This window comes from Pelodiscus sinensis, chromosome 32 (genome assembly GCF_049634645.1).
Source record: "Pelodiscus sinensis isolate JC-2024 chromosome 32, ASM4963464v1, whole genome shotgun sequence".
Classification (NCBI taxonomy): domain Eukaryota; kingdom Metazoa; phylum Chordata; order Testudines; family Trionychidae; genus Pelodiscus; species Pelodiscus sinensis.
In genome coordinates, this window is record NC_134742.1 from 8,809,013 (window position 1) to 8,833,461 (window position 24,449).

The window sequence follows — 24,449 nt, forward strand, 5'->3', positions numbered from 1 at the left end:
AACTGCCCAACTTCCAGCTCTGCCCCCCGGCCAGGGGATGCACGCCGCCTCCCTCCCTTTGTTCCTCTCTCTGGGAGGTGACCGGTAGAACAGGTTAACTATCTGACCCATCAGCTACTCTGCTGGGCCGTGGTACAGACAGCAGCCAGTGGGGGTCACCCACAGCCCAAGCCTAGCAACCAGCAAGGTACCAACACTACATCACACCTCCACATCCCCCCAGGGGCACCGAGGCCCCTGCATCCGTGGTGCTGGGAGCCGGCAGCCCTGGCACTGCTATGACCCTGAGACCTGAGCCTCTCTTCCCCCTTCCTCCCCTTTCTTCCCACTTCAAGCTCCTTCCTCCAAAGTATCCCCCTCCTTTCTGCCACTCTCTCTACTCCTCCCTCCTGCCTTCTTTCCCCAGTCTCACCCGACTTTTATTTGATGTACAAAATAAAGGACAATTGTGTTCAAAAATGGAATCTCTCTTTATTGAACAAAACTGGGGGAGACTGGGAAAAGGAGGTGGGAGAGGGGAAGAGAGAGGGTAAGAGAAGGGAGGGCAACTACAATGATCAGGGGTTGGGAACAGGTCCCATATGAAGAGAGGCTAAAGAGACTGGGGCTTTTCAGCTTAGAAAAGAGGAGACGGAGGGGGGACAGGATAGAGGTCTCTAAAAGCAGGAGTTGGGTGGAGAGGGTGCATACAGAAAAGTTCTTCAGTAGTTCCCATAAAGAAGGACTAGAGGACACCAAAGGAAAGGAATGGGTAGCAGGCTTCAAACTAGTAACAGAAAGTTGTTCTTCACAAAGCAAAGAGTCAACCTGTGGAACTCCTTGCTGCAGGGGGCTGTGAAGGCTACAACTAGAACAGAGTTTAAAGGGACGTGAGATCAAGTCATGGAGGTTGGGTCCATGGAGTGCTATTAGCCAGGGGGTAGGAGTGGTGTCCCTGGCCAAGGTTTGTGGAAGGCTGGAGAGGGATGGCACGAGACAAATGGCTTGGTCACTGTCTTCGTTCCATCCCCTCCAAGGTCCCTAGGGTTGGCCGCTGTCGGCAGACAGGCTACTGAGCTAGATGGACCTTTGGTCTGACTCAGGACGGCCATTGTAAGCTCAGGGTTCGGGGTCAGGGGTCTCAGTGGACCCCCTTGATTTTCATGCACACCTGCTCCTGGGTGGCCAGGCTGGCAGCTGTCCTGCCCTAGACGGCCACTTTCCTGTGCCTAGTGCGGAGATCGTGGACGAGGTCCACGATGTCCGCACTAGCCCAGGCGAGTGCCCGCCTCTTGCGGTCCCGGGCAAGCTCCCGGGAGCCGCCAACCTGGTCCCGGGAAGAGGGGGAGGGCTGGGGGGCATTGGGTGGCTGGCTCGAGCCGTGCCAGGTGCAGGGTCTGCTGGCTGGGTGCTGGCAGGCTTGCACCTGGCACGGGCACCGTAGCCAGCCCGTGCCCTTTTAAGGGGTCCGGGGCCGGGAGGGGGACAATAGAGTTTCCCTGGTGTTGGCCAGAGTGGCCACCAGTGAAACCTGGGAAGCCTTAGCCTCCCACTAGTTCGAATTAAGGGGCTACACACCCCTTAATTCGAACTAGCTAGTTCGAACTAGGCTTAATCCTCGTAAAATGAGGTTTTCCTAGTTTGAACTAAGTGCTCTGCTAGTTCGAATTAAGTTCGAACTAGCGGAGCGCTAGTGTAGCGCCTATGAAAGTTAGTTCGAACTGCTACGGCCCCACCCTGGGCCCGCACTGGCGCTTCAGGGGCTGACTCAGTCAAGGGGTGGGGCTGGTGGGTCACAGCAGTCGAGCGGCTCTGCCGGTCTCTGGGAGAAGCTGTCGGGCGCCGCCCTTCCCCAGACCCTCTTCTGGCCTGGACCGGCCCCTGCAGCGCCCCGACAGCTTCTCCCTCTGCCCAGCCCTGGGGACAGGGAGGGGCTGGCAGGTTGCAGCGGGCAGGGGGCGCTGAAGGAGTCGGGCGAGGGGAAGGGCTGGCGGGCATACGCTGGAGCGAGGCTCAGGGGCCAGGCCGGGCACAGCAGTGCCCCCACCTCTGTGCCAAACTAGCCCCTCCCTGTGCCCAGCCCCTGCACCCGCCCAACCCGTTGTGCTCTGCCGGCCCCTCCCTGTGCCCAGCCCTGGCAGAGCCTCTCACACTGCACCTACCGACCCCTCCTTGTGCCGGCCTCCGCTCCTACAGCGCCTCCTCCAGCTGCGCCCTACCAGTCCCTCCCTGTGCCCAGCCCCGGCAGCGCCCCAGCCTCTGCCTCCCCCGGCCCCTTCTCCGCCGGCAATTCTTCCCCCTAAGATTTCCCATCCATGAGCGCAGGGAGTTTTGTCTCCTGCACCAAGAGCGAGTCGCGTGCGCTTCTTGGGATGTGCCGCCCAGGCCCACCCCCTTCCTGCTCCGGTCGCCGCTGCACCCCCCACCCGCGGCCCCTCCAGCCCGTTCCCAGACCGGGTCCTCGCAGAGATCCATGCCCACTGCATCCTCGCCCCCTCCCCGCACCCAGTCCCAGCCGCGCCCCATGTCCACTGCATCCGCAACCTCTCCCCAGACCTGGTCCCAGCAGCACCCCCTGCCATCTGGCACCCCAACCCCTCCCCGAGTCCCGTCCCAGTAGCACCCCTAGTCTGCCAGGGCCTCGTCCCTTCCCCATGTCCATCTCCAGCCGTGCAGAGCGTCCCGTCTGCTGGACTCCTTCCTCTTCTGGACATCTGCCTGGCCAAGACCTCCACTTCTCGCGCCTCTTCCTTCGGAAAAACCACGTCCTTCCCCTCCTTCGCCAGAGCCCGGTGTTAGTCCTCGTCCTCACCCTCGCCCTCGTCCTTGTCTAGGAGCAGGACCTTCCACTCTCCTTCTCCTGCTCCGCGCTCAGGACTTCTTCTTCGTTCGCGGTGACTAGGCCCTGCTTGTTCTTCCTCCCTTCTTTCTCCTCCTCCGTGGGCAGGTCCCGCGTCTTCTCCTCGGCTCTCCTCCTCCTCCCTGCTCGCTGCATCCCCTTCCTCCGTGGACAGGCTCTCCTCGTAGCTCTCGACCGCCAGGTTCTCCTCTTCTTCCCTCTGCCCCGCTCTGCTCTCGTCCACGTCTGGGGGCAGGTCGCTAGCAGAGTCCTCTGCCTCCTCCTCTGCTCCCTTCTCCTCTGCGTGGTTTTCCCCTTCCTCCTTCCGATCCCTCCGGTCTTCCTGCATCTCTGCTCTGGCCAGGCCCTTGCTGCCACCAGCCTCCTCACTGGGGACCCCTGCATGGGGCAGAGAAGGGAGGACGTGACCTCTCCTGCTGCTGGGGAAGGGGAAAGACAGAGCAGCAGGGACCCTTTTCTCAGACTCCCCCACCCCATATGGACCCATGAGTGTGACTCCCCCGGGTCTCACTGGGGGAGCGGCTCTGGCCAGACTCCCGGGCTGGGATCCCCCCAATGACTGAGGGGCGAGGGATCATGGGGGGTAACAGCCCCCTTCTGCCTCCCGGTGCCCAGGGTCTCCTCACCTGCAGCGGGGCAGCTCTCACAATTCCTGTCCTTGGGAAGTCCTGGGGCATGAGGGTGGCTCCCGACGGTCTCGTCCGGGGGGCTGCGGCCGGGACCAGCAATCTCCGGCTTGGGGCAGGTGGCTTGTTCTCCGGAAAGCTGGCAGGGCGGTGCCTCCTGCTGTGCCGTGGGGCTGGCGGCCTGGGGCCGGGCCTGCCAGCAAAAGGGGCCCCACAGGCATGATGTCTGGCGCTCCTCGGGGGCTGGGTCCCGCCTGGACCGGCAGCGCTTGGGCCACTTGAGTCGCAGGCTTCGTCTGGTCTCTGTCCCCTCGGCCCCAGCCCCGGGAGCAGGTCTCTTCATGAGCGGGGCCAGGCACAGCCAGCTCCTGCGTCGAGGTGGGGACGCTTCTTTCCCAGACGGGGTGGGGGGGCGGCTCTCTGCCTGGGGACGCTAGCAGCTGCCCCCCGCTGGCTGCGGGGCCACCCGCCCGGCCTTTCCCCTTAGGAACCTCCTCAGCAGCTCCATCCTGCAACCAAGCGGGAGGAGCCGTGAGTGTGGGCAGCGCAGCCGCCGGCCCATCGGCTCTCAGCCCCCCAGCTAGGCCGACTCCCCTTCCCACATACCCAGTAGGGCGCCTCTCCTGGGCTCTGCACACGCAGGAGGAGCTGACTGGACAGGCTGCCCCAAAGCTCCCCGGCACCCCCATGGCAGAAACAACCCCCTCTTTGCCCCCATGGCAAGGACTCCAGAGGCAGAGCGAGCTGGGCCAGGGAAGAGGGGATGGGCTCAGGACAGAACAGGAGGCACCGGCATGAAACAGACCAGTGGGACTTTTACTCCTGCCCCTCCAAGGTGAAAGAGGGACCCAGCCCTCGGCCCCAGCTGGCACCAGCCCCTGCCCGGGGCACGTGGAGCCGTGGGTCAGTCTCTAGGGGGGAGGTTGCCCTGTTCCCATTGGGGGCTTGGCATCCACCCGTGAAACTAGCCAATGGGGGCGCTTACCAGGTCTCCATGCTCTGCAGTCCCGGGCGCTGTTGGAGCGGCTCTCGGTAGCCGGACTCCTCCGTCTCCGGGTGCTGCTGTCTGGGTCTGGCAGGCGTGGCCCAGAGGCCTCCGAGAGGCTCGGCGGCTGATTTTGGCCAAGGGTGGGAAGTTCCGTGGGCCCCTCCCGGACGTGCTGCTCTGCCGCCGCCGCGCTGCCCCGACGACCTAAACCAGGCCCTTTGCCGCGTCCTGCCTTCTGATTGGCCGGGGGCAGCGCCTGCGTGTTCCAGCTGCACCCAGCATTCCGGGCAGGGCCGAGCGACACCTGGAGCAAGGGGGCCCGGTCTCAGCGCGTTCCCGCGGGGGACAGAGCGGCTCCGCGCTCCCTTCCGCTGGCCCCGCTTGGGGGTCAGGATTGCTGGGGAAGCCGGTGGGGGATCGGCTAGCGAGTGCGGCCGGGGGAGCAGCAAGAGCGTCCATCTTGTCTTCTCCTGCCTGGTGTTTTCTTTGCTGCTGCCCGGGACTCCTCCCCCTGCTGGTGACGGGCCCCTCGGCGCCCTGGCAGGCCTGTCGCGGCAGCTGGGGCTCGGTGGCAAAGGGACGTGGGGACTAGCACCTCCTGCGGTGCCTCCTCCGGCCCCAGGCACTTGGGAATCCGGGAGTGGAAACAGGGGAGGCCGACTTCTTCCTGCTTAGTGAATTGGGGAGGCCTGGCCGGGATGTACCGAGCCCCCTTCCTCTCCCTGCTCCCCAGGGTCCCACTCCCTCGCCAGGCTGGTGTAGAGCCTGGCCAGGGACCCCGGCAGCTGTGGGGAGTCGCGGTGGGGCCTTCCCCTACTTGAGGTGCCGGGGCCTGAGAGCAGCCCCTGGTCCATGCTCCTGACCTCAGGGCTCTGGGCCCTCTGGGGCAGGAGGAGAGTCCTCGACGGCAGCTTCTCACAGGGCCCTAGGGGAGTCTTCCTGACCCAGCGTGGGCTGGGCACCCCCATCCCGGCCTCAGGGTCAGGCACAGGAGCAGTGAGAGGAGCTGCAGGGTTGTGGACTCTCTACCGGCCCTGGACAAGAGCTCTGGGAGGTGGGGACGTGGGCAGGGGCCTGCTTTCCCCCACCCCCACCCCAAGCAGGAAGACGGGTGAGCTCCCCGCCTCTGGCTCAGGGATATTAAGTGCCTGGGAGGGGCTGGAACATCAGGGGGTTGGGAGCTGCCGCTTTGGAGAGGGGCCCAAGGGGCCCGGTGCTCTCCGTGGGGATGCCTGCGCCTGGCTGGAGCCGTCCCACCCTGAGCCCAAGCTGAGCTGTGAGGACAGGGCCTGTGACTGCAGCACCTCAGCAACTGGGGGAACAGAGACTGGGGGGCGGGGACAGAGATGGGGAGGTCCCTGTAGCCAGGGTACCTGGGGAAATCCTCACTCCCTGTATCCACAGAGCAGCCCCCAGGGAAATGCACCCCCAGCCGTGCGAGCAAGAGGGTCTGTGCTGTGCCGTTCAAGAGGAGAAATCCCCAGCCCATCCCTCCCAAGAACCCTGGCAGGTCCAGCTCCTCTTCCTCGACCCCAGTGCTGAATCCTTTCCCTGCTGGAGGGGGGGGACATTCTCTCCGCTCCTTGGCCGGGCTTCTATCCTGCAATAAATTGGGGAAACACCACAACTCGGATTTACAGACCAAACAGGAGCAAAGGCCCTTCCCCCGCCACAAATCCCCCCAAAGTCCCACACCAAAAGTCTCTGCCCAGTCAGTGCTGCCCCAGGGTTCAAAAGTTCACCCGGCAGAGTTTCACCATCCCAACATCCCAACCTGGAGCGGTGGCACCGTCCAAGTCTGCTGCCACTCCTACCAACCACAGGTCATCCCCATCACCTGCTGCCACTCCTACCAACCACAGGTCATCCCCATCACCGGTCATCCCAGCAAACCACTCTGCTGTCCATAACAGTGATTTCAACTCTCATTAGCAGCACTGCACCAAGTTCTCCTCAGCACACACTGATTTCAGCTCATAACAGAGAAACCTTAGCACTAGTGTTCCACAGTGAAGTTAACACCACAGATCACAACTAGATTCCTATTAGAATCCAAATTAACTCTGAAGTTCCAAAGTAAAGACAGAAAAAGGCACAATCAGTGTTGTTCAGGCCCTTACACAAAACCCACCACCAAATACAAAAACCTCTCCCTAGCTTTTCTCAATTTGACAGGGTTTGGAACCCATGCCCCTTGTCTAGCGAGTGCTACTTAGGTTATGGCGAATCCCTCTGGCATAAACAGTTCCACCATTCCATTGTCCTTTATTCGCATAATCAGGGTAACAACACTTTTATCCCCCCTGCCTCAATAACAGAGAGACGGGAGGATCCCACAGTGGCCAAAGTGACCATTTGGGCTGCTGTGAGCACATACTAGACAAGGTGGGTGTGTCTATGCAAATTGGGCTCAGCCCTGAGGTCTCTTTGCACCACTTGCCACAGTTCACCACCAGATGGCAGGATAGAGTTTACCCTGACCCCGCTTACATTTCCATTGCAGCCGCCCGGCATGGGAGTGAAACCCTGGGGCTACGTCTACACTGGCCCCTCTTCCGGAAGGGGCATGTAAATTTCAAGAGTCGTCGTAGGGAAATCCGCGGGGGATTTAAATATCCCCCGCGGCATTTAAATAAAAATGTCCGCCGCTTTTTTCCGGCTTTTAAAAAAGCCGGAAAAGAGCGTCTAGACTGGCCCCGATCCTCCGGAAAAAGCGCCCTTTTCCGGAGGGTCTTATTCTTACTTCAAAGTAAGAATAAGAGCCTCCGGAAAAGGGCACTTTTTCCGGAGGATCGGGGCCAGTCTAGACGCTCTTTTCCGGCTTTTTTAAAAGCCGGAAAAAAGCGGCGGACATTTTTATTTAAATGCCGCGGGGGATATTTAAATCCCCCGCGGATTTCCCTACGACGACTCTTGAAATTTACATGCCCCTTCCGGAAGAGGGGCCAGTGTAGACGTAGCCTGGGGGTATGTCTACACTGGCAGCTTCTTGTGCAAGAACTCTTCTGCAAGAGAGCGTCTACTCTGCCATGTGCTTTTGCGCAAGAGCATCCATGCCAGTGTAGATGCTCTCTTGCGCAAGAAAGCTCTGATGGCCATTTTAACCATATGGGCTTCTTGCGCAAGAAATTCATGGTGCCTGTCTACACTGGCCTCTTTTGGAAGAGCTCTTGCGCAAGAGGGCTTAATCCTCATGGGCAGAGGAATAATTCTTCCGGAAGAAGCCCTGTTTTCCAACGCTGTACTGTAAATGTACTTCTGGAAGAACACTCGTTCAATGTAGACAGCTGGCAAGGTTTTGCGGAAGAACAATTGTTCTTCCGCAGGAAGCTTCCAGTGTAGACGTAGCCTGGCTGTGTCCGAGTGGGTAGTGTTGGTTCTGGCTTTGCTGAGCTCTGTAAGGGTATGTCTACACTACAGCACTAATTCGAACGAACTTAATTCGAATTAGTTAATTTGAAGCTAATTCGAACTAGTGCATCTAGACCTAAAAACTAGTTCGAATTAGCGTTTTGCTCATTCAAACTAGCATGTCCACATTGAGTGGACCCTGAACCGAGGTTAAGGCTGGCCAGAACAGGTGCTGGCAGGGCATCAGGTTAGGACTTAGAGCGTGGAGCTGCTGCCTCAGGCTAGCCGAGGGCTGTGCTTAAAGGGACTTGACCCCCACCCCGATGAGGGACAGCAAAGCAGTCCTGTCTTGCAGTGCCCTGAGTGCCCGCACTCGGCACATCACAGCACTTGGCCATCAGCCCGGCTGCACTTGTCGCAGGCTGCCACTGGGGGAACGGACACTCAGGGGACTGCAGGAGAGCTTCCACCCCGAGGAGCCGGCAGAGCCACCCCAGTCCTCCCCATTGGGTGCTTGTACCCCATTCCTCCCTCACCTTCTTCCACTTACCCCTCCCTAGCCCCTCTTCCTGATGTAAAAAACAAAGGACACGTGTGTTCAAAAATAGAAACTCTCTTTATTTAACAAAACTGGGGGGGGGGGATTAGCCTATGGGGAGACTGGCAAAAGGAGGTGGGAGAGGGGAGGGGGAAACCTGGGAGGAGGTAGCTGGAAGGGGGAAGCCAGGGGAATAAGGAGGAGGGGAAGTATAAAACTATGGTACGCCATATCTTCAGTACTGTGTACAGATGTGGTCTCCTCACCTCAAAAGAGATGTTTTGGCCTTGGAAAAGATTCAGAAAATGCCGACTAAAATGATTAGGGGTTTGGAACAGGTCCCATATGAAGAGAGGCTAAAGTGACTAGGACTTTTCAGCTTAGAAAAGAGGAGACTGAGGGGGGATATGATAGAGGTCTATAAAATCATGAGTGGTGCGGAGAGGGTGCATACAGAAAAGTTCTTCATTAGTTCCCATAATAGAAGTACTAGAGGACACCAAAGGAAAGGAATGGGTAGCAGGCTTCAAACTAATAACAGAAAGTTCTTCTTCACAAAGCAAATAGCCAACCTGTGGGACTCCTTGCCACAGGAGGCTAGGAAGGCTAGAACTATAACAAAGTTTAAAGAGAAGTTAGATAAAGTCATGGAGGTTGGGTCCATGGAGTGGTATTAGCCAGGGGGTAGAAATGGTGTCCCTGGCCTCTATTTGTGGAAGACTGGAGATGGATGGCATGAGACAAATGGCTTGGTCATGGTCTTCGGTCCATCCCCTCCAGGGTAGCTGGTGTTGGCCGCTGTCGGCAGACAGGCTACTGGGCTAGATGGACCTTTGGTCTGACCCAGTACGGCCGTTCTTATGTTCTTATGTTCTAAGCTCAGGGCCGGGGGTCCCACTGGACCACCTTGATTTTCATGCAAACCTGCTCCTGGGTTTGCATGTGGCCTTTGATGGCCAGGCTGGCAGCTATCCTGCCCTAGACAGCCACTTTCCTGTGCCTAGTGCAGAGGTCATGGACATTGGAGGCCTCCCCCCCAAAACTGGATGAAGTCCACGATCTCCACACTAGCTCAGGTGGGCGCCCGCCTCTTGCAGCCCTGGGCAGGCTCCTGGGAGCCACCAGCCTGGTCTCGGGAAGAGGCGGAGGACTGGGTGGCAGCGGGTGGCTGGCTCGTGCCGTGCCAGGTGCAGGGTCTGCTGGCTGGGTGGTGGCAGGCTTGCACCTGGCACGGGCACCGTAGCCAGACCATGGCCCTTTAAAGGCTCCGGGTCCGGGAGGGGGGCAGAAGACTTTCCCTGGCTTGGCCCAGAGTGGCCACCAGGGCAAGCTGGGGAGGGCTAGCCTCCCACTAGTTTGAATTAAGTGGCTACACAGCCCTTAATTCGAACTACTTAATTAGAACTAGGCGTTAGTCCGCGTAGAATGAGTTTTACCTAGTTCAAATTAAGCGCTCCGCTAGTTCGAATTAAGTTCAAACTAGCGGTTTGTATGTGTAGTGCCTATGAAAGTTAATTCAAACTAACGGCTGTTAGTTCGAATTAACTTTGTAGTGTAGACATACCCTTAGAGAGGCAGGCGATGGAGCAGTATTTTGCTCATTGTAATCAACCTGGTCACAAATTGCGTTCCTGCTAATTGCAATGTCTGTAATTCCTGGGGGGATGCAAAAGGAGAAAGTCTGTGGACAGCCCCTTCTCAGGGAGTCCGGTCTCTCCTGGGGGTCCACCCCTCTGCCTGCTGGACCAATTCCTCTTGGAGCTTTTGTCACGCCTGTCTCTGCCGTGGGCTCCCTTAGGGAGGTCCCCGTTCCCAGAGGCAATAGAGCAACCCTGTTCTCCAGACCCGAGCAACTCTTAGCCAGCATCAAACAGGAAGGTTTGACGGCAGCAAAGGAGCCCTTCCGCACGGCTCGGTCCAGACCATATTGAGGGGCGAGCCCTTCCCGGGAGCTGCCAGGGGGCTAATGTGGGGTACAAACCTCCTGTGGTACCCGCCCTCCCAATGAAAGCCTGGAGCTGCTTCCGAGCCTGGGGAGTGGGAGGAGCCCTGACGGCTTCTGCTCTAGCCGGTTCTGGCTTCAGACGGCCCCTCGCCACCTTGTGGCCCAGCTATGACACTTCCACCATCCCCCCTTGCGCTGCTCAGCGTCTGTGGTCGGTCCAGCAGGCTGGAGGCTCCCCAGCTCCCACTTCACCTGAGATACATGTTCCTCCTGGGTCTGGCTACAGACACGGGGAGCGTCAATATGAGACAGAGCAAAGTTCTCCGTCCTGCTCAGCAAGTGATCTCCCAGGCACTGGAAGGTGGCAGGGCCCCCTTGAGGCCAAAAGGCAGGACCAGGAAGTCGAAGAGCCCTCTTGGGGGGATGAAGGCGACTTTGCCCTGGCTCCTGGGTCCAAAGGTACCTGTCAGTCCCCTTTGGTGAGATCCATAGCAGTGAGGCACTGGGCTCCCCCAACTTGTCTAGGTTCTCGTCCGTCCTGAGCACCAGACACGGTGATGGCGCTGAGCCTGCGATAGTCCATGCAGAACAGAATTTCCCCATCCTTCTTGGGGACCAATACTACTGGGGAGGCCCAGGGGCTGGAGGTGGGTTAATAGCACAAGGGGACTCCAGAGAGATCCATCTGACCTCTTATTTGGTTCTCAACCCTTCCACCCATCTATCAGGGTGCCAAATGAGGAGTCTGCACCCACCTACTATAACAAAACTATACTAGCTCATCTATAGGATAGAGAAGGTAAAAAAAGGAAACTGAGGCACTCACCCAAGAACCAAACACACATGACAGGGAAGGGCAGTGGATGTCGGCCTTCCAGCCTATTCTGCTTCCGGGAAAGCCAACTTCAAGTTTTCTATCCGGATGACAGGGACTGGGAACAATGAAGTAGCTACTGGAGCTCAGGCTGGATCGTAACTCAGAACCCACCCTAGTCTCTTTGTGCTGTCTCATGTGACCCTGTCTAGCCCAGGTGATCCACACCTGCCAGGGCTTTCCCAAGGGTCACACACATCTTCAGAGGTGGCCCTATCTGAATAGCGAGCCAGTGCTCAGCCTGCTGAGGAGTCCTGTCCCTCCGGGAAGCAGTGCCCACGGCACCCCGTTGGCGAGCAGGCTAGAGGGCAAGAGCCCAGGGCGCTTGGAGAACTTTCGTGTGTAGCCCAAAGCCCAGTGGCTACGTCTACACTGGCACCCTTTTCCGGAAATGCTTAAAACGGAAAACTTTTCCGTTATAAGCATTTTCGGAAAAAGCGCGTCTACATTGGCTGGATGCTTTTCTGGAAAAGCACTTTTTGCGGAAAAGCGTCCGTGCCGATGTAGACGCGCTTTTCCACAAAAAAGCCCCGATTGCCATTTTCGCGATCGGGCTTTTTTGCAAAAAAGAAATCTGCGCTGTCTACACTGGCCCTTTTCCGGAACAGTTTTCCGGAAAAGGACTTTTGCCCGAACAGCAGCAGCAGCATAGTTTTTCCGGAAAAACACTGACGATTTTACATTAGATCATCAATGCTTTTCTGGAAATTCAAGGGGCCAGTGTAGACAGCTGGCAAGTTATTCCGGAAAAGCGGCTGATTTTCCGGAATAAGTGGCCAGTGTAGGCACAGCCACTGGTATGTTTCAGCAGCAGCCCTGGGAACAGCACGTTGTGGACTACGAACTGTGGCATGTTGGGAGAACTTCCTGGTTCCTGGCAGGATGCACCCTCTGCCCCCAGCAGGGTCTCAGCAGGGACGTGCTAGAAGCAGCACACGGGCTGCATGCTGAGAGGAGGAGGCTGCTGAACTGTTTTCCTCTTCTATGGTTTTTACAGAATAAAGCTTGTTCCTGGTGCTTTGACTGAGTGGCTCTGGTCTGAGGTGCACATGCACACAATGCACAACGCAGAGCGCACCTAGCAGCCTCAGGCCTCGCCTCCCACAGTGGTGTACGAAGTCACAAGGCTCCCCCTCTGCTGAATAACCTCACACCGGGCTAGCCAACAGCAGGGGTTACCTTTTTTTCGCTATTGGTGCCGTGACTCAGATAGGGGAAGCTTGATTAGTTTGCACAGAGTTGGGAATCTGCCACCCCAGAGCACCAGGACAGCATGGACTCACAGTTTGGAGCCCAGAGGGGTTGATATGACCCAGGGTTGGGATCTGTGAAAGTAGAGACCCCCAATGGGTGTTGTGGCCTAGAGACCCCTATGGCTAAGGATATAGCTGTTCGAGGGGAAATCTGAGGGAGGAGCAAAGTTGTGCCGTACCTCCCTGCACAGCGCCAAATCTGTGGGGTGTCTGTGTTCAGGGGTGGTGCAGATTGCAGGGTAGACATTAAGGACTGGATAAAAGATATAGGCTGTGTCTAGACTGGCAAGTTTTTCCGCAAAATCATCTGCTTTTGCGGAAAAACTTGCCAGCTGTCTACACTGGCCGCTTGAATTTCCGCAAGAACACTGAGGATCTCATGTAAGATTGTCAGTGTTCTTGCAGGAATACTGTGCTGCTCCCGTTCGGGCAAAAGCCCTCTTGTGCAAATCATTTGCGCAAGAGGGCCAGTGTAAACGGCACAGTACTGTTTTGCGCAAAAAAGCCCCGATGGCTAAAATGGCGATCGGGGCTTTTTTGCGCAAAACCGCGTCTAGATTGGCCGCGGGCGCTTTTCCGCAAAAAGTGCTTTTCCAGAAAAGTGTCCTTCCAATCTAGACGTGATTTTCCAAAAGTTTTCCATTCAAAGCATTTCCAGAAAATCATGCCAGTGTAGACGTAGCCAATAGAGTATCTGCCAGCTGCCACTGGCATTCCTGAGACTTTGAAGTTCCCCACCCTTGTCAGATACCTAAGTGGGGGAGCCCATAAATAAGTCCTTAATCTGCCGCCTCAGGAGCAGTTTCCAGTCCGAGCTGTTGAAGCGCTTAGAGCAGAATACAATGACTGTCATTTATCACTGGAGCCATGGAAGGCTTTTATGAGAGTTGCCAACACCCTAGGGAAACAGTCTCAGCCTATGCCATTGAGTTAGAAGCCTTAGGCTACGTCTACATTGGCAAGATTTTGCGCAAATACTCTTTAACGCAAGAGTTTTCACGTTAGAGTATTTGCGCAAGAGAGCGTTTACACTGGCATGTGTGTTTGCGCAAGAGATGTGCTTTTGTGCAAAAGCATCCATGCCAGTGTAGACGCTCTCTTGCACAAGAAAGCTCCGATGGCCATTTTCTTGCACAAGAAATTCATGTTGCCTCTTCTACACTGGCCTCTTGTGCAAGAACAGTTGTGCAAGAGGGCTTATTCCTGCGTCTGCTTTTGCGCAAAACCTGGCCAATGTAGACACAGCCTTACTGTGGAAAGTAGAGGAGAAGCTTCAACAGGGCCAACCCTCCCAGAGCGGGACTATAGACTGACACTGCAGTTCATGCGGGGCATCCGGGACCGAGAAGTGCGGAACAGGTTGGCACCTATGCAGTCTCGCTCCATGACGTTCCGAGAGTTGCAAGAAGAACGGCGTCAGCTGGCCCGGGAGAGGAACGTAGAGGGTAGAACGCATGGGCCAGCCCAGAGGATAGCCTGCAACAAGACGCCCTGTCAGATGATGCTGTGCAGGCTGCTCCTGAGGTACCTCCACCCAGTAGTACCCCGCATCAGGCAATGCTGGAGACAGCAAAGGGCCTAACTGGGCTAGTCCAGGAACTGACTGCCCTCCAGAAACAGAGCCATGTGAGAATGGGACAACTGGAGGCACAGGTATTGCAGCAAGGTGTAGTAGGGAGGGCGGCGCCTCACAATTCTAGATGGGGAAGTGGTGGAAGTACCCCTGACAACAGTGCCCATGGCACCAGCAAAATGCAGGACTATGTAGCACTTTAAAGACTAACAAGATGGTTTATTAGATGATGAGCTTTCGTGGGCCAGACCCACTTCCTCAGATCAAATACTATTTGATCTGAGGAAGTGGGTCTGGCCCACGAAAGCTCATCATCTAATAAACCATCTTGTTAGTCTTTAAAGTGCTACATAGTCCTGCATTTTTCTTCAGCTACCCCAGACTAACACGGCTACATTTCTATTACCATGGCACCAGCGGCCGTTTGGTATGCCACCGTTGTGGACAAGAAGGCCACATAGCCTGTGGCTGCCGTCAACCCCCTCAGGCTCACCTCATGGGGAAAGGGCAAGGCGAGGTTCCCTCTTCTTTAAACTGCTAACGCCTGACCCTGAGGGGCAAGTGAAGGGCACAGAGTTGGAGAAAAGTCCCCCAATAGCATCGGTGTGCACAACCTCCCAGCTTATTCAACCAGCTGCTAGCCGGCATCCCAGCCTGGTGGGGCCCTTGACCGAGGAAATTGTGGAAGTGAATGGTACCCTGTGCAAGGCTCTAATTGATTCAGGGTCACAGGTCACAACCGTCACAGAGGAGTTCTGGAGAAATCACTCTACCCTGGGCAAGTTACACCCCACGCCCGCAGATCTCTTGATAGAAGGGGCAAATGGCCAAGCGGTCTTCCATCAAGGAGCTATCAAATTAGATTTATCTTTTCTTGGGCAAACCTACAAACCTGCCCTTCTGGTGACTGTAACAAAGTACAGACAGGGAGTCCCTGTGTTGCTGAGGACAAATGTCATACCTTCCAGCTGGCAGGATTTAGCCAACCAATTGGGCAACCAATTCCCAGACTGCCTGAAAGAGAAGTCACCAGCCTGGGATGCAGCCTATAAGCAAATAATCTCTGGCCAAGAAAGACCATCCTTGAGATATACTGGCAAGCAGCCCCTCTTGTTGAGAGCTGGAGAAGGAAAAACTGTATCTGTGAAGGCCCTTTGGGGTACAGGATGGGAGCCATATACTGTTCTGGTAGAATCTGATGCTAAGAGTCACCTGCCAGGGAATTTGAGGGTGATGGTCAAGGGACAGCAACAGACAGAGATGAACCACTCCAAGCATTGGCCAGGCATAGAGTTAATCCCAGGCCTGCCTAAGGAAGAACTGAGGAGGCTGCAGGAAAAGGATGCAGTAATCTCTCGAGTAAGATCCTATCTGCCACACAGCGGACACCCAGACTACGTCTAGACTGGTATGATTTTCCAGAAATGCTTTTAACAGAAAAGTATGTAGTATGTATTGACTTTCTCACCCTGGAACCATCCTGGGGGAGCATCAAGAACATCCTTGTAGTTACTGACTACTTTAGTCGCTATGCTCAGGCGTACCCTACTCATGACCAACGGGCATCTACCGTGGCCAAGATTATGTGGAAACAATTCATCTGCAACTATGGCATCTCTGACAGGATACAAACAGACCAGGGGAGGAATTTTGAAAGTAATCTCCTTGTCCACCTTTGGAAACTGTTGGGGATCTCAAAAAGCAGAACCACTCCTTATTAGACAAAGGTTTCTAACCATTAGAGGAGTGAGGTTCTGGAACGGCCTTCCAAGGGAAGTAGTGGGGGCAAAAGATCTATCTGGTTTCAAGATTAAACTAGATGGCTATGTCTACACTGGCCCCTTTTCTGGAAGGGCATGTTAATTTCAGAAGCCGTAATAGGGAAATCCGCGGGGGATTTAAATATCCCCCGCGGCATTTAAATAAAAATGTCCGCTGCTTTTTTCCGGCTTTTAAAAAAGCCGGAAAAGAGCGTCTACACTGGCCCCGATCCTCCGGAAAAAAAGCCCTTTTCCTACTTTGAAGTAGGAATAAGATCCTCCGGAAAAGGGCTTTTTTTCCGGAGGATCGGGGCCAGTGTAGACGCTCTTTTCCGGCTTTTTTAAAAGCCGGAAAAAAGCGGCGGACATTTTTATTTAAATGCCGCGGGGGATATTTAAATCCCCCGCGGATTTCCCTATTACGGCTTCTGAAATTAACATGCCCCTTCCGGAAAAGGGGCCAGTGTAGACGTAGCCGATGGGTTTATGAAGGGGATGGTTTGATGAGATAACAGGATCTTGGTAACTAATTGACCATTCCTTATCAGTGGGAAATAGGTCAATGGAGGGATGATAGGAGTTACTATAGAGAACTTTCTGGGTGTCTGGCTGATGAGTCTTGCCCACATGCTCAGGGTTTAGCTGATCGCCATATTTGGGGTCGGGATGGAATTTTCCTCCAGGGTAGATTGGCAGAGGCCCTGGAGGTTTTTCACCTTCCTCTGTAGCATGGGGTACAGATCACAGCTGGAGGATTCTCTGCATCTTGGGGTCTTCAAAGTATTTGAAGGCTTCAATATCTGAGATATAGGTGAGAGGATTATTCTAGGAGGGGTGGGTGAGATTTTGTGGCCTGCACTGTGCAGGGGGTCAGACTAGATGATCATAATGGTCCCTTCTGACCTTAAAGTCTGTGAGTCTATGAGTCTATCACCCATGGGGGAATAGGACTACTCAGCGGTTCAACTGAACACTCATGAATATTCTGGGAACCCTGTGTCCTGAGCAAAAGGCAAATTGGAAGGACTATGCTGAGTCCATGACTCATGCCTACAACTGCGCTCATCATAAGTCCACTGGGTTTTCCCCATTCGTCTTAATGTTTGGCTGGCACCCAAAGCTGAGGATAGATCTAGCTCTGGGTCTCTCCCACCGAGGAAAGGAGGGGTTAGAGGTGGAGGAGTACGTCTCCCAGCTCAGAGAATGCCTAGAGACAGCGTACCATCAGGCTGCACAGGCATCTGAGGCTGCCAAATGTCACCAGAAAAAGTACTATGACCTCCAGACACGAGAAACCCCCTTGATTCCTGGAGACAGGGTGCTAGTAGCCAGGGACAAGAAAGGGAGACAGAAACTGGGAGACAGGTGGGAACCAACTCCCTGTATTGTGATTAGAAGACAAGGGGACTTGCCTGTCTATGTAGTGCAGCCGGAATCAGGAGGGGGGGAACGGGTGATACACCGTAACCAAATTACACCAGGCACGTTTCTACCTATCGGTGGAGTCAGTCAACCAGCTGGCAGGGAAGTAGACGTGCAGGGAGCCATGCCAGAACTTGAGGGAAGCCTCCCTTTGGAGGTGGGCAGGAATAGAACTTCCTGGAAGCTCTATAGATAGGCCGGGGGCTATAGAGGAAAGAAAACCCGAAGGGGGATGACATACACAGGGGATACCTGGGACATGGGGGGCAGGCAGTACAGTAAAGGGGAGTCAGGGTTACACGGCAAGGAGTCCCCGGACCCAGACAATTTTGACTCAGACTCTCCCTACTCTGACCTGGAGCAGCCCGACCAGACCATGGGGGTAACAGACCAAGGAGAGCCTGGATGAACCGAACTGGATCAGAGAAGGGCACTGAGGGTGTGTCTAGACTACATGCCTCCGTCAATGGAGGCATGTAGATTAGACAGATCGGCAGAGGCAAATGAAGCCGCGATTAAAATAATCGCGGCTTCATTTAAATTTAAATGGCTGCCCCGCTCTGCTGATCAGCTGTTTGTCGGCAGATCGGGGCAGTCTGGACGTGCCACGTCGACAGAGAAACCGTTCTTGATCGGCACAGGTATGCCTCGTGAAACCAGGTTTACCTGTGCCGATCAAGAAAGGCTTCTTTGTCGACGTGGCGCGTCCAGACTGCCCCGATCTGCCGGCAAACAGCTGATCGGCAGAGCGGGGCAGCCATTTAAATTTAAATGAAGCCGCGATTATTTTAATCGCGGCTTCATTTCCCTCTGCCGATCTGGCTAATCTACATGCCTCTGTCGATGGAGGCATGTAGTTTAGACGTACCCTGAGTGGGACCAGACTGAAGAGGTGCCTAGAGAGAATCCGCCAGCTCCGTGGCGCTCAACGAGACCGCGCAGGGCACCTGTCCGGCTCCATTTGGGCCCTGCAAATTCAGCCCCCAGCAGGAAAGGGAAACATCCCTGTAGTGTGACCCTGGCAGGGCCAGAGAACAGCGGCGGGAGGGTGGGGGGTTGCTCACAGCTCACACCACAGAAGCTACTGGCAAGGCCGGAGCAGCACGTGAAGAGCCAGAGGCAGGTTATTCGGGGCACTAGGAGAGACGCTGCCAAGTTCCAGCTCGTTCCCACACGTGGGATGCCAGGGAATCGTTATTGGTTAATCATTTAACGACTCCACGCACTCCCCACCCCCCACCGCTTCTGTATCAGAGACAACAAAGGGCTCCCAGCGGGTGCCAGTTCCCACCCAGCTGCCTCCACCCCCCCCAATGTCTCCCCCAGAAGCAGCAGCAGGGGGAGGGGGCGGGATCTTGTGCTGGGAGGATCCAGCTTGTGAAGCTCCCCACAAGCACCAGATCCCGCAGAGTCTCCTGCTCCCCAACTCCCGCCCTGCTGCCTTTTATGGAGAGGCAGCACTGCGGAGGGTGAAGGGGGCAGGTGGGAAGCAGCTTTCAAGCCAGATCCCACATGTATCGGCTCCCACGGAGCTGCCTGACCCCCTGCGCTGCTGCCTCTCTATCAGCAGCATGGGGGAGCGAGGGGGGCAGCTGGCAGGAGCCGATACACACAGGGAAATGGCTTTTAAGCCAGCTCTGCGCATGTGCCAGTTCCACCAAGCTGACTTGCTGCCGCAAGCGGGGACAGGCGGGAGCCAATGCTCGGGAGCAGGAGCAGCCTGAGGCCGGCTGCAGCAGCTGGCGCCCCAGGCAGAAGGCGTGATCGGCGTCCCCGCCTGCACGGCCGTCAACAGCCATGACGTAATCACAGGGCGCCCCAGCACCCTGTGACGTCATCATCGGGCGTCCGGGCCAGCGGCACCCTAGGCAACTGCTTAGTTTGCCTAGGCTCACGGGCCACCCCTGCTCGGGAGGAGTCAGCTTAAAAGCCGGCTCCGGAGCTGCCTGTCCTCCCACCCCCCCTGCGCTGTTGCCTCTGTATCCAAACACCATGGCTGTGTCTACATTGGCACCCCTTTCCGGAAAAGGGATGCTAATGAGACACTTCAGAATTGCAAATCCACGAGGGATTTAAATATCCCCTGCAGCATTTGCATTTACATGGCTGCCGCTTTTTTCCGGCTCGGGGTTTTGCCGGAGAAAAGTGCCAGTCTAGAAGCGATTTTCCGGAAAATAAACCCTTTTCTGGAATATCCCTTAGGTTTATTTTCTGGGAAATCGCTTCTAGACTGGCGCTTTTCTCCGGCAAAACCCCGAGCCGGAAAAAAGCGGCAGCCATGTAAATGCAAATGCCGCAGGGGCTATTTAAATCCCCCGTGGATTTGCAATTCCGAAGTGTCTCATTAGCATCCCTTTTCCGGAAAGGGGTGCCAATGTAGACACAGCCCCATGTGAGTTCGGGATTTTCCTCCTCCTCCCTTTCTGCCCCCTCCCCTGAATCACAGCTGCTCACTTTCAGCCTCAGGGGAATTTGGCACGGGGAGGAGTCTGCCGCAAACCCCTCCAACCATTTGTGTACTTGCGCCTTTGCACCCCACGGTAATCCTGTAGCTCAGTGTTTCTTAAACTTTTTAAGACTGAGGAACACCAAACAATCATTGTTTTTATGAGAAACACCAAGAATTTTTTGTTGAGCAAAAAAAAAAAGGGGGGGGGGGAGAGCCAGGAGAAAGTTCTTGAGCAAAAAAGGTCACCTGCCACTTTAAGGGTGGCCATTTTGAACTCTGTTGTTCTCCACAGCACACCGGTGTGCCACAGAACACAGCGGAAGAAACACGGCTGTAGCTGGTTGGATGCCTTCCCCTGTGGCTGGGGGACACGCAGGTGGGGGCTGCAGAGATCCCAGGCCTGTATTCTGCATTCCTCCAGAGATATCACGGTGCAGGGTGCTGTACGCACTAGTGCTGCGCATGGCTGGAGCCGTGCTAGGCAGCGTGCACGATGCTTCCTAGGGCGGCTCAGTGTGAGATTTGTGTCACTGATCTCAGGGAGTTGCTCCTGGGCTACAGGGGTGGCCCATGAACCTAGGCAAACTAGGCAGTTGTCTAGGGCGCCACCGGCCCGGTCGCCCAATGATCACATCATGGGCATTGACGGCCGTGCAGGCGGGGGCACCAATCGCGCCTTCCGCCTAGGGCGCCAGCTGCCACAGCCGGCGTCAGGCTGCTCCTGCATGGGCACAGTTTCAGGTTTCATACCCTGTACAGACCAGAGCTGGATATGGGTGTATACAGCCCCCAGGAGCAAGGCTGCCAGGCCTGTGCTTGGGAGGGTCAGGCACTGAAAAGGAGCCTTTCAGTTCTGGGAACCTCCGACTGGTGCCATCTCCACCTGTGTCCTGGGGCTTCCTGCATTCCCCAGGGTGGAGCCCCGAGCTCACAGATCTCGCCTTATGCTGCCTGAGCCAACTCTGCCTGCAACAGGGTGTGATAATAGTGAGCAGCGCTCTCTGTAAGTGTGAGCCGAGCACTTGGGTGACACCTGAATGCCCCCCGGGTGGCCTCCCAGCCGATGAGCAGAGTGCTCACAGCAGGCAGTGCGTGTTGCTACTGGTGGTGCACATCTGCACCTGCCTCAGTGCACATAAAATTTATTCTGCACATGTCTGGAAAAAAATTAAAGTTACGTCCTTGCAAAGCCCTCGCCCAGAAGTGCTGGTGCAGCAAGTGCCTCTCTGGTCACGTACTGCAGTGACCAGCACCAGGGCAGGCCCCATATCCTTTCTACACCCCTGCAGTGCACTTGATGCAAATTAGTAACATTTCAACTGTATGAAAAATCAACAGCCCCAGGCTCACTTCAGTCATGAGCAGCAGCACCTGCCAGCCCGGCCCTGGGCAGGACGCGGGGACGCAGGCAGGCCAGGCTGGTACCTCAGGGGAACACGCTGCAGGCAGAGGCCTCCAGCTCACTGTCTTGCCCCATCGTTCACGCTCCCCACCCCCTCACATGGGTGTCAGTGACTGTGTCTGGGACCTGGCGATCGTCACTAGGACCCCACCTGCTCAGAGATGGGCTGGGGGGGCTAGTGTCAGTCAGACCCTCTCCCCACAGCGAGTGCCCCAGGGCAGGGCCTGGGAGGGGACAGGAGGTGGCTCTGGGAGGAGCATCCCCCAGGAAGCCTCTGTCCCAGGGGCAGGAGGCAGACAGGCCAGGAGGAGACACCGTGACTGGGGCAGCTCCAGGCGGAGGGGGGGGAGATGTGTAGAGAGAGGGTGGGGGGCTGAGAATTCACCTGCCAGGACAATAGCAGTGATGCGGAGACCAAAGTCCCTATTAAATAACATGTCAAGTTATTTGAGCATTGGCCTGCTAAACCCAAGGGCTACGTCTACACTGGCCCCTTTTCCGGAAGGGGCATGTAAATTTCACCAGTCGTCGTAGGGAAATCCGTGGGGGATTTAAATATCCCCCGCGGCATTTAAATAAAAATGTCCGCCGCTTTTTTCCGGCTTTTAAAAAAGCCGGAAAAGAGCGTCTACACTGGCCCCGATCCTCCGGAAAAAGTGCCCTTTTCCGGAGGGTCTAATTCCTACTTCAATGAGCCGCCATTTTTGCAGAAGAGGCGCTTGCACCAGAAGGAGCGGTCTACACTGCCCCTTCTTGCGCAAGAAACCCCCCTTGCGCAGTGCCGCTATTCCTGAAAATAATCGGCGTAACGGCATTGAGCAAGAGGGTTTGTCTTGCGCAAGAAGGGGCAGTGGAGACGCTCTTCTGCCAAAATGGCGGCTCATTAGGTATGCAAATGAGGCTCATGAATATTCAACACTTAGCCTCATTTGCATATTTCTGACGCAAGAAGCCACGCGTGTAGACATAGCCTTGGTTGTGAGTTCAACCCTTGATGGGGGCATTTAAGGATCTGGGAGAAATCTGTCAAGGATGGTACTTGGTCCTGCCATGAGGGCAGGGGACTGGACTCAATGACCTCTCAAGGTCCCTTCCAGTTCTATGAGATAGGTATATCTCCATGTGCTGTTTTGGGGGGAGGGATAGCTCGGTGGTTTGAGCAAAAGGGAAGTTCCAAAGAGGATGGAGAGAGGCTGTTCTCAGTAGAGACAGATGGTAGAACAAGAGCAATGGTCTCAAGTTGTGGTGGGAGAGGTCCAGGTTGGATATTAGGAAAAACTATTTTACTAGGAGGGTGGTGAAGCACTGGAATGGGTTCCCTAGGGAAGTAGTGGAGTCTCCATCCCTAGAGGTGTTTAAGTCTCGGCTTGACAAAGCCCTGGCCGGGTTGATTTAGTTGGAATTGGTCCTGCCTAGAGCAAGGGGCTGGACTTGACCTTTTGAAGTCTCTTCCAGTTCTATGATTCTATCTGTTAAGACAAGGGGGTTTTCCCCCCTAGAATACAGCAGCTCTTTCCTGCGTAACACCAGACTGTACACTGGGAGCTCCCCCTCCTGTGCTCCATGGTCGCATTCTGCCTGAAGGGAGGTTTGCTAAGTGTTCGCAGCTTCCTCCTTCCGAGGGAGCTGGAGCTCGCTAGTGCAGCCCCACAGTGGACGGAGCTGGCTTGGGAGAGGGCATGAGCTAATAAATTGCCTGGCCAGCTTCTCTTAGGTCTAAATCTGCCTTCTGCTCTCAGAGAGCAGAAGGACCTGTAACCCTTCTGCCAGGTAGGCCTGGCAGTAACCAGGGCTGGGTTCAATATCTTGGGGTCAATCTCACAAAGAACCGGCTCGAGCCCCCACCCAGTGATATGGGAAATTCACGCACCCCTGGGCGCCTCTGAGAGGCAATGCTTCCCCACTCGCAAGCACTGAGTCTGAGTGTAGGAAAAGAACATTTAATGAAACAGAGGAAGAATTCATACGGCATTAGCTTGGGGAAAACACCACAAACAGAGTTCATAACCCAAACATGAGCCAAGCCCCCACCCCAGCCAAGATTTGCCCAAAGTCCACCGACTCACCGCCAGTCTCTGTCCCCACAAGTCTCTGTGCCACCCAGAGTCCCAAAGTTCACCCGCAGGGTTTCACCTCCCAACCTGGGTAGAAATGGGGTTGGGGGGAAAGATAAGGGGCACCTTATACAAAACTCTGCCACGCTTCACCAGCTGTCTTGTCCCACACCTCTGGACACTCCACTGGGCACTTGTCACCACTTCTCGCCTGCCACCGCTCCATGCCACACCGCCGCTCCACACCACAGATGGCTGCTCTTCGCCTGCCGCCGCTCCACCCCAGGCCACTAGTCGCCACCACTTTACTGGCTGCAGTAGGTCTGGCTCTCAGCCAAACCAGTGATTTCAGCTCTCAAATGAATCCAGCTTTCACTGGACTAGCAAACAAAAAGACTCCTCAGGGAGTCTGCTTTAGGTCTGTCCTTAAAACAAAGGGGGAAAGGTGCAGGCTGGGCCAGTCCTATAGCTCACACCTGACAGGTATGCAGCAGGCTGACTCAAGTCCTTTAACCTTTTCCCCAGCTCTGTCCACTCAACTCTGGAAGGGGGGAGGCTTGTTCTTCCGAGACCTCTTACCATGATGGTGGTGTCTCTCCTGCAAGCACTGGTGGCATGTTTGACAGTTCCCACATTTAGGGGTAGCATGATTAGTGACCCCCACAACAGTCCCAAATTATTTACAATTCTCCACATTCCATTCCAACACTGACCCTCCATCAGCCCTGGCTGAATGGGATTTACATAGCCACACCTCGGATTCTCTCCTGAGCTGTATTTACATGTCAACAGTTAACAGTTAATTACCTTGTAGAGCCAAACAACTGTAGTGGGCACACCCACCCCTCCTTTTAGCTGGCTGACAGCAAGCAGCAGTTCAGCCCCTGCTTACAGACCTAATCAAGGGCTCCTGCCTGCCCCTCTCACCCACCACCCTGCTGCCTGGCTATCAGAGGTTGCAATGCCGGGGTGGCAGCCAGCATCTCGGCAGATCCAGGGCTTGTGGGGAGCTGGCTTCAAAGTTAGCTCCTCATGGCATCCGCTCCTGCTCTGCCCCCTCCCCCCCTTGCTGCTTCTGAGCAAGCCCCTTATTTTGAAATGTAATAGGCTTGCTAATCCGAGGTCCCTGTAAACCTCATGCCACAGGAAGGAAGGGGCGTTTCAGAACTGTGCTCTATTTTGAAATTTGGTGCTGTATAGATAGCGCCACATTTTAGAATAAGCTATTTCAAAATAAACAATGCACTTTGTGTAGTTCATATTACGTAGCTTATTTCAAGCTACGGGTGCAGTGTAGACATGCTCTACCTAACCCGCTCCAAATCCAAATGAGTTTTGTTTTTTTAATTGAAATGAATGAACATTTGGTCGTGGC

The 24,449-nt window shown here is 55.6% G+C and overlaps 1 protein-coding gene across 2 annotated transcripts; it reads right to left on the minus strand.

The window, feature by feature from the left end:
* Window positions 1–830: 830 nt before the first annotated feature.
* On the minus strand, window positions 831–24,093 carry LOC142823258 (uncharacterized). 2 transcript variants are annotated; one of them, XM_075914111.1, is made up of 4 exons: window positions 23,201–24,093; window positions 4,451–4,757; window positions 3,466–3,974; window positions 831–3,217 (listed from the first exon to the last, which is right to left on the minus strand). In XM_075914111.1, exons 3-4 carry the CDS (start codon window positions 3,806–3,808, stop codon window positions 2,775–2,777), a joined length of 786 nt encoding a protein of 261 aa, XP_075770226.1. In that variant the 5' UTR covers window positions 3,809–3,974; window positions 4,451–4,757; window positions 23,201–24,093; the 3' UTR covers window positions 831–2,774. The 2 variants fall into 2 exon arrangements, with proteins under 2 accessions (XP_075770226.1, XP_075770225.1); XM_075914110.1 differs by having other exon boundaries at window positions 4,451–6,053.
* Between the last annotated feature and the right edge of the window lie 356 nt (window positions 24,094–24,449).

Bases quoted from the DNA above. Each gene is read 5' to 3' on its own strand.
- LOC142823258 (XM_075914111.1), bottom strand. From the start codon at position 3,808: ATGAAGAGACCTGCTCCCGGGGCTGGGGCCGAGGGGACAGAGACCAGA. The intron at 3,218-3,465 runs GTGAGGAGACCC...TGCCCCATGCAG, and splicing joins TGAGAGCTGCCCCGCTGCAG to GGGTCCCCAGTGAGGAGGCT.